Source organism: Petromyzon marinus, chromosome 37 (genome assembly GCF_048934315.1).
Source record: "Petromyzon marinus isolate PM22_M1 ecotype Great Lakes invasive population chromosome 37, UKy_Petmar_22M1.pri1.0, whole genome shotgun sequence".
Lineage (NCBI taxonomy): Eukaryota > Metazoa > Chordata > Hyperoartia > Petromyzontiformes > Petromyzontidae > Petromyzon > Petromyzon marinus.
In genome coordinates this window covers 15,241,414-15,255,303 of record NC_133703.1, presented here as the reverse complement: position 1 = coordinate 15,255,303, position 13,890 = coordinate 15,241,414, and the positions used below count along the sequence as shown (strand labels likewise).

The 13,890-nt window shown below is 50.5% G+C and overlaps 1 protein-coding gene across 1 annotated transcript in view; it reads left to right on the top strand.

Annotated features, from left to right (window-relative positions):
• Nucleotides 1-13,890, top strand: part of DNAH3 (dynein axonemal heavy chain 3) — a 129,670-nt gene that overhangs the window by 95,334 nt on the left and 20,446 nt on the right. The window contains exons 50-55 of the mRNA XM_032967309.2: nucleotides 4,619-4,835; nucleotides 5,456-5,638; nucleotides 6,054-6,252; nucleotides 7,430-7,668; nucleotides 8,023-9,925; nucleotides 11,677-11,902. Coding sequence (XP_032823200.2) covers nucleotides 4,619-4,835; nucleotides 5,456-5,638; nucleotides 6,054-6,252; nucleotides 7,430-7,668; nucleotides 8,023-9,925; nucleotides 11,677-11,902 — 2,967 coding nt within the window. The remainder of the gene's footprint in view (nucleotides 1-4,618; nucleotides 4,836-5,455; nucleotides 5,639-6,053; nucleotides 6,253-7,429; nucleotides 7,669-8,022; nucleotides 9,926-11,676; nucleotides 11,903-13,890) is intronic.

The following is a 13,890-nucleotide window of genomic DNA, read 5'->3' as shown; positions in this document are numbered from 1 at the left end:
TGGTGAGGGAGCTGATGTTCAGTTCCCACTTGAGGTCCTGGGAGAGAATAGTGCCCAGGAAGCGGAAGGACTCTACAATTTTGACTGGGGAGTCTAACAGGGTGATGGGGGTGAGTGGGGCTGTATTCTTCCTGAAGTCCACAACCATCTCAACTGTCTTTAGAGCATTTAGCTCTAAGTTGTTCTGGCTACACCAGGTTACCAGGTTGTCAGCTTCCCACCTATAGTCAGACTCATCCCCACCAGAGATCAGCCCAATGAGGGTGGTGTCGTCCGCAAACTTCAAGAGTTTGACGGACAGATGATTGGAGGTGCAGCTCTTGGTATACAGGGAGAAGAGCAGTGGGGAAAGGACGCAGCCCTGAGGAGTTCCGGTGCTGATGGACCTGGAGTCAGAGACTTGTGTTCCCAGCTTAACGCACTGCTACCTGTCAGACAGGAAGTCTGTGAACCACCTGCAGGTGGAGTAGGGCACGTTCAGCTGGAAGAGCTTGTCCTGAAGCAGGGCAGGGATGATGGTGTTGAAGGCAGAGCTGAAGTCCACAAACAGGATCCTAGCGTAGGATGCTGGGGCGTCCAGATGCTGTAGGGTGAAGTGGAGGGCCATGTTAACTGCGTCGTCCATAGACCTGTTGGCTCTGTAGGCAAACTGAAGGGGGTCCAGTAGAGGGTCTGTGATGGCTTTGAGGTGTGCCAGGACCAGGTGCTCAAAATACCTCATTACCACAGATGTAAGGGCGACCGGTCTGTAATAATTTATTCCTGTTGGCCTTAGCTTCTTGGGCACAGGGATGATGGTGGAGGACTTGAGACAGGCTGGTACATGGCATGCCTCCAGGGAGGTGTTAAAGATATTGGTGAACACCGGAGACAGCTGGTCAGCGCAGTGCCTGAGGGTGGCTGGAGAGACAGAGTCCGGCCCGGCTGCTTTGCGTGGATTCTGCCTCTTGAAAAGTCTATTAACTTCTCCCTCCTGAAAGGAGAGAGTCGTCTCTGTAGTATGGGTGGGGGATGGGGCCTCTTGGGTGGGAAGGGCAGTTCAGGACTGTCCAATTGTCTTTCAAATCTGCAGTAGAACTCGTTCAGGTCGTTGGCTAGGCGGGAGTCGTTAGTGGTGTGGGGGGCTCTGGGTTTGTAGTTGGTGATCTGCCTGAGCCCTCTCCAGACAGAAGCAGAGTCGTTAGTAGAGAACTGGTGTTTTAGTCTCTCTGAGTACAGTCGTTTAGCCTCTCTCACCGCTTTGCTAAACCTGTTCTTCGACTCCTTGAATCTGTCTCTATCCCCACTCCTAAACGCTTCCTCCTTCTCCAACCTCAACCGTCTGAGCTTTGCTGAGAACCAGGGCTTGTTGTTGTTGTTAAAGTTTACCCTGGTACGTGTTGGGATACAGCAGTCCTCACAGAAGCTGATGTAGGACGTCACAGCCTCTGTGAGTTCATCCAGACTATTGGTAGCAGTCGTGAACATATCCCAGTCAGTACAGTCTAAGCACGCCCGCAAATCTTCCACAGCCTCACTGGTCCACTGTTTAGATGTCCTCACAGCAGGTTTACAGAGTTTTAGTTTCTGCCTGTATGCAGGAATCAGGTGGACCATGGCATGGTCAGAGTGTCCCAGTGCTGCTCAGGGGACGGCGTGGTAGGCTCTACTGACTGTAGTGTAGCAGTGATCCAGAGTGTTCCATTCTCTGGTTGGGCATTTAATGAATTGTATGTATTTGGGGAGTTCGTGGCTGAGATTACCTTTGTTAAAGTCGCCAAGTACGATAACCAACGAATCTGGATTTGCTCGCTCCACACTCAGAATCTGATCGGCGAGCATGCGTTGGGCCTCTTTAACCTGAGGACACGGTGGCAAATAAACTCCGATCAAAATGAGCGACGCGAACTCGCGAGGCGAGTAAAACGGTTTACAGGTTATAAAAATTGATTCAAGGAGTGGAGAACAATGTTGCAGAATCACTGTGACATCTACACACCAGCCACTGTTAATGTAAAAACAAATACCACCGCCTTTCGTCTTGCCGGAGAGTGCTATGTCACGATCCGATCTTACAAGATGGAATCCTGCCAGTTGTAACGCAGTGTCCGGAATCAAATCACACAGCCATGTCTCCGTGAAGCACAAAACAGAAGATGAAAGAAAGTCTTTGTTTTTTACCATCAGTAGCTGAAGTTCATCCAATTTGTTGTACAGTGAACGTACGTTGGAGAGGAAAAAGCTCTGAAGCACTGTTTGGATCCCGCGTCTGCGTAGCCGTACGAGAGCCCCCGACCGTTTACCCCTTGGGCGGCGTTTCGCTGGTTGAGCAAAGCCTAGCGCGGCATTGACTAGAATGCCTACTAATTCTGCCGCTGGAAGCAGAAAAGTAGGAATTAAATCCACAGGAGTTGTTTGCCTGATATTTAAAAGTTCGTCTCTTGTTAGAGAACTCCGAAAATCTTGGCAAAACACTGAATTAACAGACAAAACAAGATAAAACAGGGCGCACCGACCGGCTGAGGCTACCATCATCGGCGCCATCTTCTCACCAGCACGGGTGTGCTGAACAGCAGGCCCCTCTCACCAGCACAGGTGTGATGAACAGCAGGCCCCTCTCACCAGCACAGGTGTGATGAACAGCAGGCCCCTCTCACCAGCACAGGTGTGCTGAACAGCAGGCCTCTCTCACCAACACGGGTGAGATGAACAGCAGGCCCCTCTCACCAGCACGGGTGTGATGAACAGTAGGCCTCTCTCACCAGCACGGGTGTGTTGAACAGCAGGCCCCTCTCACCAACACGGGTGTGATGAACAGCAGGCCCCTCTCACCAGCACGGGTGTGCTGTACAGCAGGCCTCTCTCACCAGCACGGGTGTGCTGAACAGCAGGCAGAATGCAGCATCACTGCTCGATCTGCACTCGTGCCCTCGTGCGTGGGTCAAACACGAGTTATCGGTTGACAATAACAACGGGAAAATGGCCATGTCCTTTTTTTAATGCATTGTGTCAAAAAAGCACTTATTTCATGAAAATTGCAGTGATAAATTAATTTTGATGGCATCTTCTCTGTGACCTTAATCTAGTGTCCATCATCTGGCAATCCAATTGTCATTGACGTCAGGGTTTTGGTTTTTGCACGCCAAAAAACGAAAGGGATTTTTGCCTGTGAAGATAATGCATTGAACAATGCTGAATTGTATATACATAGATATGGGCTGTACATATTTTTTTCCACTGTTTTCATGGCAAATATTCTAATTGGATGGAGCATGCTATCGGGAGGTTAATCTATGCATTCCATGAAGTCTGGATCGAATAAAAATCAGAAGTAAATATGCCTAGATACTACCATTAGCACGGTTGGCTAGGTTTAGCACGGTTGGCTGCATACGGTGCGAAAGAAGTTCAACATACATCCTTACAATATATTAATCAGTAAATGTTCAACCTTTATTCACAGCCTATATCTCCCATGGATCATGAGGATTAACTCTGACTGGCTGTGTTGGTTCATTTAATTTACTGTCATACCCAACCACCTGTTTTGTGTTGCTCCATGGAAAATTATGTAAATACCCAGACTGCTTTGCACAACTGTAGGTTTACTTCACACAGGAGTTACCAGATGTTGCCACTGCCACTCCACGGACTTTCCACCACGATCTTTCTTTGTGATCGTCTGGACCAAAAGTTAAACTTGAACCTACATCACTCGTGAGCGAGTCGTGCGCTCAGTGTTGGAGGTAAAGGTACAGCCCTCCCAACTGCTGGCTCATGGCACTGCTAGTGGAAGGTCCTCCACTGGGGGGAGTTCTAGGCAGAACCTCTACAGGATATTTAGCCTACTCTTCCAGGCTGGCCAGACGTCTTGGAAGAAATAAAGGAGGTCGTGGGTTCGATCCCGACCCTGACGCCTGTATATTTGAAGTTTGCATGTCTCTCCCCGTGGTCACGCGGATTTTTCTCCGATGTCCTCCGGTGTTTCCGGCCACGTTTAGAATCAACGACGTGCGTGAGGACAATTTGGATGCGATAATTTTCCACGTGATAAGCCACTTCGTTGAGCTATCATTTGTGGCCAGGTCGCTTCTGAAAATTAGCTATACAGCTCGGTAGGTCTTACCTGGTAAGTAAAAAAAAGAAAGGTGGGAATACCCACACTTTACCCCCCACCATAGGCGTAGAATTGCAGCGCAACCCATTTGTCCTGCTTGGTGGACAGAAGTGGCGGGAGGTGGGGGGGGTTGGGGTATGGATTTGAGAGACTTTCCCCATCGTTTTAGCTGCCGCAACGAGATATACAATCGAACCAGTGCTGCGTGCCAACCACCGTGACACCACGGCAGCAGTGGCGTAACGAGCGTGGGGGCAGGGGGTACCTTTCCCCCCTCCCCTGGTGGCCAAAGCTACGAGTTGGGGTACCCCTTCAAATCCACCATGCAAGACAAATGAAATATTTGGGGGCCCCACCTGACCAATTGCCGCACCCCCTGAGCTGACGATGTGGTCATTATTACACGACTGCATCTTACCAGCGCACCGTCCGATCGACGCATGGTGCGCTGGTAAGAATCTCCGATCTCGTCCCCCGCCACGGCAGCCCTCGCTGACCCTGCCGCCCTCTCCCGTGCGCCAGGGTCGTGTGGATGTGCAAGTACTTCCACGAGAGCGTGTCGCAGCTGTCGGAGAGGTACTTCTCAGTGATGCGGCGGCACAACTACGTGACGCCCACGTCCTACCTGGAGCTCATCCTCACCTTTAAGGCTCTGCTCAACTCCAAGCGGCAGGAGGTGTCCCTCATGCGCAACCGCTACGTTGTGGGCCTCGACAAGCTGGAGTTCGCCGCATCGCAGGTCCGCCGCACGACTCCCGCTGTAAATGACTAATGTCCACGCGACGGCGATGATGAGCCACTTCATTGAGCTGTCGTTGGCGGCCATGTCGCTTATGGAAAAATGAGCTAATGACTCAGTGGGCCTTACCTGGTAAAATAAAAAAAATAGTTTAGTTGAGTTTGTTATTGACCTCCTCATAGCTGTTAATAAAAGTTACGTGGCTTGAGCAGGATACGTTGCTAGAGGAATGCTGGCCGATTGTCAAAATTATTAACAGAGTGGCAACCAAGGAGTGGAATGTGTCCGAGAGAACGTCCATCATGGAGATGGAGTGATTAATTAATTGTGTGGGTAAACGCTAAGTGCATTATCCACTGCTAGGTGAAGGCATCTCCATGCCATTGCCATTCTTCATGGTCCTGCAACGGCACAATCCATCTCACCCCTGCAAATAAACTGATTTCATCGCTCCATCTCCGTGCGTACATCATCTCGGGTGCTATCACTACATCGCAGGATCATGACAGATGGCAGCGGCTAGCAGGAGACCTTCATCCAGCAATGGATCGATCGCAGCTGTTGACGCTGATGAACCTATCGGTGGTCGCATGCGTGTGCTTGCACACGCACGCGCACAGGTGTCGGTGATGCAGAAGGAGCTGACCGATTTGCAGCCAGAGCTCATCAAGACCTCGGCCGAGACCGAGAAGATGATGGTGAAGATTGAGCAGGACACGGTGGAGGTGGATGCCAAGAAGGAGCTGGTGGCGGCCGACGAGGCCGTGGCAAACGAGGCGGCGGCCGCGGCGAAGGCCATCAAGGTGAGCCACGGGTGGGACCACAGGACTTCATATGAAATATTTCATGAAATATTCAATCAGATGTTAAATGAAATACGCCCAGCATCTGAGAATATGCATAACAGAGGTCGTACGTATTGTGCTCGACTTGCATTCGGGAGGTTGTATGTTCGATCGGTCGATTTATGAATGATCACAAAGAGACAGTGTTTTAAAGACATCTCAAGCAAGGAGGCAGGTCAACTAAGGAGGTGCAAAATTGCCCGTTGACCTATTTGGGCATTAATTGTATCTTGCTAATCTCCCCACTGTGGTGAGATCTTAACTTTGTGGTTCGCCACCGCGGGACACACAACGCTTGACTGCCGATGAATAAAACTCGCCCAGAAAAGTTTTCCGCGAGTTCCCAGTGTGGCGTGGGGGGTCGCCGTTGCAGGACGAGTGCGAGAGCGACCTGGCGGAGGCCATGCCGGCGCTGGAGTCCGCCCTGGCCGCCCTGAACACGCTCAAGCCGGCCGACATCACCGTCGTGAAGGCCATGCAGAACCCGCCGGGCCCCGTCAAGCTCGTCATGGAGAGCATCTGCGTCATGAAGAACATCAAGGCGGAGCGCAAGCCCGACCCCAGCGGCTCCGGTGAGGGCCGACCGCAGCCTCGGTGCCGTCGGGAGGCCGTGGTTTGGTTATGTAGCACGTCTTTTTTCGCTTTTTGAAATTTGTTTTTACTAAAAAAAAAATTGTCGCACGGCTCGCAGAACCGGGTGTCACAATTCACGAAGGATAGTCCCGACGCAACTGGACCACATAAAGGAGAGGAGGTAAAAAAAAAATTCCACTTGCACATCTGAGCTGCGCTAGGGCTGTTCCGAGCCAGTGCAGCACAGGTCAAGAGGCGCGGGTTGCTTTTCTAGTGCACAAAAAGCCCTATCCGTGCCGCTTGACGTTCGCGAGCGACGTCAAGATGCATGCACATAATGCCGTCACGTTGTGTCGTTAGCCCCGCTCCCAGCACGGCTTGACCCCCGGGCTAAATTCTGATGTTTTGTGAGACCAGCTCAGCTCTGTAGAATACCAGAGCAAACCACCACTGCTGTGCCGGCCCTGTGCTGGCTTGTCTCTGATGTGCAATTGTGAATGGGGTGGCAGTGTAGCGGTTACCGCGCTGCGCTACGAACCTGGCGACCTGAGTTCGATTCTCGCTCATGGCCAACACCAGTGATGATTATCTGAACCGGTCCTCGCCCTCCCCTAGGTCGACTCAACCTCAAATGGTGCAGTGTTTGAACATCACCACTTGGGAGACAAAGGCGGCTGGGGAGTGGTGTTGGCCTCCCATCTCCTTGTGTACCGTATTAGCCTTCATAGGTGCTTGCTAACAGCACTTGCCCCAACAGTCTTTTAAGGCTATACAGGGGATCTTTGTCTTTTCGGGTATAAAAGGCCACTTTCTAGCTTGAAACATTACTCAGTAGGTATATTATGATGCATCTATTTATAGACTTAAATTATTATTTTTACTTGTGATATATGCATTGAATTCTGTGTGTGCATGTGTATAAGATTGAATAATTTTCATTGGAATTTGGTGTTGTATGTAATCTGCTCACGTGACCCCTGCAGCCACTAGAGGTGCTACAAGAGTCTTTTGTAGAGGATAACGCTAAAATTCCTGCACAAGGCTCTGGGTCATAAACCGATTCACCCTATCCTGGCCACCTTGCGGCACAGTGTGTTTGGGAGGTTCACAAATCGGTCAGGCGCCAAACCCACGCATGCTCGGCTCACTTGCCCGCGTCGCTCTCTGTCCCACTAGGCAAGATGCTCGAGGACTTCTGGGGTCCGTCGAAGAAGCTTCTGGGTGACATGAAGTTCCTGGAAAGCCTCAAGGCCTTCGACAAGGACAACATCCCGGCGGCCGCCATGAAACGCATCCGCGAGAAGTTTGTGGACCACCCGGATTTCCAGCCGTCCATCATCAAGAACGTGTCCTCCGCCTGCGAGGGACTCTGCAAGTGGGTGCGGGCGATGGAGGTATACGACCGCGTGGCCAAGGTGAGACAACCGAGATTTGACGTAGCAATGATGATGATGTGCACGTTGAAGAAGCTGGCTGGGTGGTGCTGCGGTTAAGCATTTGACTCTCCCAGAGCCTTGGCCCTATCACAGTCCAGAGCAGCGGTTTTCAACCAGGGGGGTGGGGAACAGACTATGGCATGGATACCATGCAGGAAATATTTTTATATTCACAAGGAACGTCAGCGCCACGTTGCAGTGACAAAACACACTTCTAATGCACAATATCAAACGATTGCCTGACGCAAAACAGACCAAATTAGACAAATGCCAAGCCGGCACCAGCAGCGGATAGAGTGACGATGACGCCGACTTTCTCACCGACGCGCGCAGGTGGTGGCGCCCAAGAAGCAGCGGTTGCGCGAGGCCGAGTCGGAGCTGAGCGTGCAGATGACCAAGCTGAACGGCAAGCGCGCCGAGCTCAAGGCGGTGCAGGACAAGCTGCAGGCCCTCAACGACACGTTCGACGCCATGAACCGCAAGAAGGGCGAGCTGGAGGCCAACATCAAGCTGTGCTCGTGCAAGCTGGAGCGCGCCGAGAAGCTCATCGGCGGCCTGGGCGGCGAGAAGGACCGCTGGACGGAGGCGGCGCGCCTCCTAGGCGAGCGCCACACGAGCCTCACGGGCGACGTGCTCCTCTCGGCCGGCACCGTCGCGTACCTCGGCGCCTTCGCCGTCGACTTCCGCCTCGAGTGCCGGCGGGAGTGGCAGGCGCTGTGCGCGCGACGGCAGGTGCCCTGCTCGGAGGAGTTCTCGCTGAGCGGCACGCTGGGCGACCCGACGACGGTGCGCGCGTGGCAGATCGCGGGGCTGCCCGTTGATTCGTTCTCCGTCGACAACGGCATCATCGTGACCAACTCGCGGCGGTGGCCGCTGGCCATCGACCCGCAGGGGCAGGCCAACAAGTGGATCAGGAACATGGAGCGGGGCAACAACCTGTCGGTCATCAAGCCGTCGGACGCCGCGTACGTGCGCGCCCTGGAGAACGCGGTGCAGTTCGGCACGCCCGTGCTCCTGGAGAACGTGGGCGAGGAGCTGGACCCGGTCCTGGAGCCCATCCTGCTCAAGCAGACGTTCAAGCAGCAGGGCGTCGAGTACATCAGGCTCGGCGAGAGCGTCATCGAGTACTCGCGCGACTTCCGATTCTACATCACGACGCGCCTGCGCAACCCGCACTACCTGCCCGAGGTGGCCGTCAAGGTGTGCCTCCTCAACTTTGTCATCACGCCCATGGGGCTGGAAGATCAGCTGCTCGGGATCGTGGCAGCCAAGGAGAAGCCAGAGTTGGAGGAGAAGAAGAACCAGCTGATTCTGGAGGGCGCCGCCAACAAAAAGCAGCTAAAGGAGATCGAAGACAAGATCCTGGAGGTTTTGTCGAGCTCGCGGGGAAATATTTTGGAGGACGAGACGGCCATAGAAATCCTGTCGTCCTCCAAGCTGCTGTCGGAGGAGATTTCAGAGAAGCAGACCATCGCCACGGCCACCGAGAAGGAAATCGACGACACGCGGATGGGCTACAGGCCAGTCGCCGAGCACTCTTCCATCATCTTCTTCTGCATCTCGGACATGGCAAACATCGAGCCGATGTACCAGTACTCGCTCACCTGGTACATCAACCTCTACGTGACCTCGATCTCGCACAGCAAGCAGTCGGAGGACCTGCGGGAGCGCATCGCGAACATCGTGGAGCACTTCACCGCGAGCATCTACAACAACGTGTGCCGCTCGCTCTTCGAGAAGGACAAGCTGCTCTTCTCGCTGCTGCTCACCATCGGCCTCCTCAAGGGCCGCGGCGAGGTGGACGAGGACACGTGGCGGTTCCTGCTGACGGGCGGCGTCGCGCTGGAGAACCCGCACCCGAACCCCGCGCCCGAGTGGCTCTCGGACAAGTCGTGGTCGGAGGTGGTGCGCGCCTCGTCGCTCGCGAGCCTGCGCGGCCTGATGGACGACGTGAAGGCCAACGCGGGCCGCTGGAAGAGGCTGTACGACTCGGCGAGCCCGCACGAGGAGGAGCTGCCCGAGGGCTGGGGCCTCCTGGCGGGGCTCGACCGCATGGCCGTGCTGCGCTGCTTCCGTCCCGACAAGATCGTCCCCGCGGCCCAGGACTTCATCGTCAAGAGCGTGGGCCGCACGTTCGTCGAGCCGCCCACCTTTGACCTCGCGGGCAGCTTCAGCGACTCGAGTTGCTGCGCCCCGCTGATATTCGTGCTCTCGCCCGGAGCCGACCCCATGGCGGGTGAGCGCGTTTTATCTTCCCCCCCTTTACAACGCGGCGCAAAATCGATGTCGGTGAAGGCGGCCTCAAGGGATGAGAGAGTTCATAAATGAATTTGGTTAAGTTGGTAGCCCACTGTTGAGACGCACCTTCCCTTTTGCAAGAGATGTCTTGTTTTATATATATATCATACTCTAAACTTTCGCAACAGGAACATGCAGCAATTTTAAAAAGGTATTGACTCTTTTGGCCATTACTGTTAGATCAATAATGTAGGATTTTTTTTGTTAAAGCGGTTAGTTTTAACATAGCATCCCTTCAAAGGGACAAATACCTGTAACCATATGCGGTGTATAGATTTGCAAGAAATGCAGGGGGTTAAAACGGGTTGCTAATTCACCATTTTCTGAAAATGTATGCGTTCTCAAGCATGCAGTAATTCAAACCGCCTTGTTGGTCACACCAAATTAGATTTTCATTTCCGTCAACGTTAGAACCGTGAAAAAAAGGTGTGACCTATAGCGGCGAGGACAACTCGGGAACTGTTCCCGTTATGGTGTATTACACAGACCCATCATTGTAAGCCAACAAATCAAGAGACATTTCCATAACATGGCATCTGCCCCATTGTTCTAGTCAAATTAAGCCTGCAAAGTTAGTGATTTAGATTCTTGACTCACCCATCCTGCTTCCAGGGTCGATAAAATATATACCACTTTGTGGGGAAATCTAACAGTGGTTGGCCTATGGATGGATTCGCCCCTGCCATAAGAACATGACAATTTTCACCACTGCCTAAGGGCTGTTATCAGGAAATGAGCACCGCCATTTGAGCAAGAAAACACTTTTACTTGTTTGACGAAGAGCAGAATAATTTACCAATGTAACTCAAGCAAGTAATTTGTGCTCAGACCACCGTCACATCCTCAGGTACATTTACGGTGGCACGTGTCATTCTCTTCCATACGCTACCGCATGGTTGCAAAAGAACACATCTCTGCATTGTATACGATGAAGAGATAACGCTTCTTCTGCCACTCCACGTGATGGGAAAATGATCCATCATAATAAGCTAATGAAAGCAACGACCACAACCGCATTCTTTAGTGGCATGTTTCATGTTAGGCGTGGCCGTGTCCAGCAATTAGCGGATGCCAATTCTCAAAAGAGGATCAGGTCTTGCTCAGTTGTAAAGTTCATTTTGCCTTTTCCAGGAATTGCCAAATGCGTTTCTAAGGCTGCATAGCTACAATCTGCAATATTCCCATTACAGCCACGACATTAGCTGTGACTCATTTTATATTTTTGTGAGATCTGAAATAGCTTCATTTCTCGCGAGGCGTGTCCAGTGCTGTTTGTATATGGGTCTCATTCCATGTTTTCCTCGTACGTGGCACCTGATGCCCTGGAAACCCTTGAAAATGACGTTCTATCTCGACCAATTATCCAGGTAAAAGGCCATAAAATCCAAACTATTAACCATATATTAAACCACTGCAGCCTGCGCTCCTTCAAATGGAGCAATAACAAACCTGCATGAACTATATTCTGAAGCCGTCTCGTCGTGGCCAGCTGCATTCAGCTTCCAAACATATTGCCATACACAGGGTTAGGATCGATACTTAGAACAAAAAAGTCCCACTCAGGCAAATCACACATTTTGCTTTACTCAAAGGAAAATAAAAAATGACAATAGATTGATGGATAATTGTCGAATGAGTAATTGAAGGACTAATTTGAATGAATGACCAATTGAACGAACTGATGGCTAGGTTTGCTCAAGTTTGCCGAGGATATGGGCATGGGAGGCAGCAAGACCCAGTGCATCTCGCTGGGCCAAGGTCAAGGCCCGATCGCGGCCCAGATGATGGAGAGTGCCATAAAGGCCGGCACCTGGGTGGTGCTGCAGAACTGTCACCTGGCCACCAGCTGGATGCCCAAGCTGGAGAAGATGTGCGAAGAGGTCATCACCCCCGAATCGACCCACCCTGACTTCCGGTATGAGAGGCTGCATGAGTATTGTATGTGTCTACGTTGAAGTTATTTTGCACCATACATAGCCAACTGTGCTATTGGGAGGTGTGGGGGAAGGAGAACAAACGAAACACGAAAATAAATTATAAATAAGTGAGTTTTCATTCGAGATTTAAAAGTGCGTAGCTTCAGTGGCTTCCTAATATCGGAATGAAAAGCGTTCCAGATGGCCGCAGAAGCGCATCTGAAAGCGCACGGTGCGGTGACCATCTTTGTTCGGTGGCTCGCTAAAAGTCTCTGCAAGGATGATCAGAGTTCGCGTGATTGTTTATTATCCCTGACGGGATCAGCAAAACACTGTGGTTAATTTGTGGCAAGCACATTGTGTGTAATGAGTGCGACCGTATAATGTATTCGTTCCGTGAGCAGCTCACGGAGGTTACATCGTTCAGCGTGGTGTACAATGATAAAAACCTTGAGCAAGTGTTTCATGCTGTTTTGACAGTTATTGTGTCTGTCTTTTTTATATAATACAACATATTTGTGTAAGTTTAACATGTAGGCTTTCGCGACCAATATTATTCATAATAAAGGTTGTTGGGTTAGATCGCGTTTATTTATAAATGTGTCGTAACCCTCCACCACCCGACACGGCCAATCAGCAAAAAAAAAGTGTCACGTTGACAAAAAGACAAATAATTCACTACTTTAGCCCACCGGTGTGTTGAAGAGTGAATCCACATTTACAGTTTGAGTACGACGTTTCGCTGGTAAATACATCCAGCATCATCGGGCAATTCGCCAGAATGGTAAAGCCCTCGCTTGCTCCCGGTTTTATATAGAGCAGCAGGGTGACGTCATCACTTAACTCATATCAGGTGCAATGATTAGAGGCGGAGGGGGGGGTATTGTAATTATATAATCGATTAGTAATCAGTCATTGGTTATGATTAGTAATGAGTTGTAGATTAGTAATTCTTTAAATCAAAATGTAACGTGTATTATTTAATAATACGTTTCCAGGCCGCACTAAGCCTGTAGCTGTCAGAGCGATTAAAGTTATTCTTGTTCCTCTCAATTTCAATGGATTTTCTAATTAGTCTTTGCCAGTAATAATTAGTTTTACACACCACTGCAACATTGTCAAAATCAATTGAGTGTCCTTGTTGACAAGCATGTTCTGCCACTGCCGACAGTTGTGTTTGAGATAATTTAATATTTCTCTGATGTTCTTTTAGTCTTACGCTGATGTTACGTCCCGTCTGTCCAATGTAGCAGCTGCCACATAAACAATTAATCCGATATACACCTTCTGTTGGTAATTTAGGTAATGCGTCTTTAGTGCAAGATACTAGTTTTTGCATTTTGTGTACTTTACCAAATCTTACTGTAATGTTTTGCTTTTGCAAACACGGGCTAATTTGTCAGTTACTCCTGAGATATATGGAATTTTTATTGTTTTAACAATCTGGTCGCTTTCAGCAGTATTGCTTTGCGATCGTGATTTGGCATTCAGTGCTCTGTTAATTTGAGCATTATTGTAGCCATTCTGTCGTAGTGCGTCTTTAACGTGTTTAATCTCTCTCACTAGACTCTCACCATCTGACACTGTTTTAGCCCGATGTATGAGCGTCTTGATAAAAGAGGATTTCTGAGCTGGATGATGATGTGATTCTGCATTCAGATAGGCATCAGTGTGCGTTTGCTTTCTGTAAATGCTGTGTGTTATTTTACCGTTTAGGCCATGTCCAAGCAAAATATCTAGGAATGGGAGTGTGTTATTCACCTCCATTTCCATGGTGAATTGGATGGCCGGGTTTTGTGCATTGAGATGATTTAGAAAATCATTAAGTGTATCTTTACCATGTGGCCAGACAACCAAAGTGTCATCCACATATCTAAACCAAAAGGATGGTTTTAATGTGCTCGAGGCAAGTGCTCTTATTTCAAAGTTTTCCATGTACAAATTTGCTATAGCAGGGGGGGATAAAGGAGAACCCATTGCTGCTCCT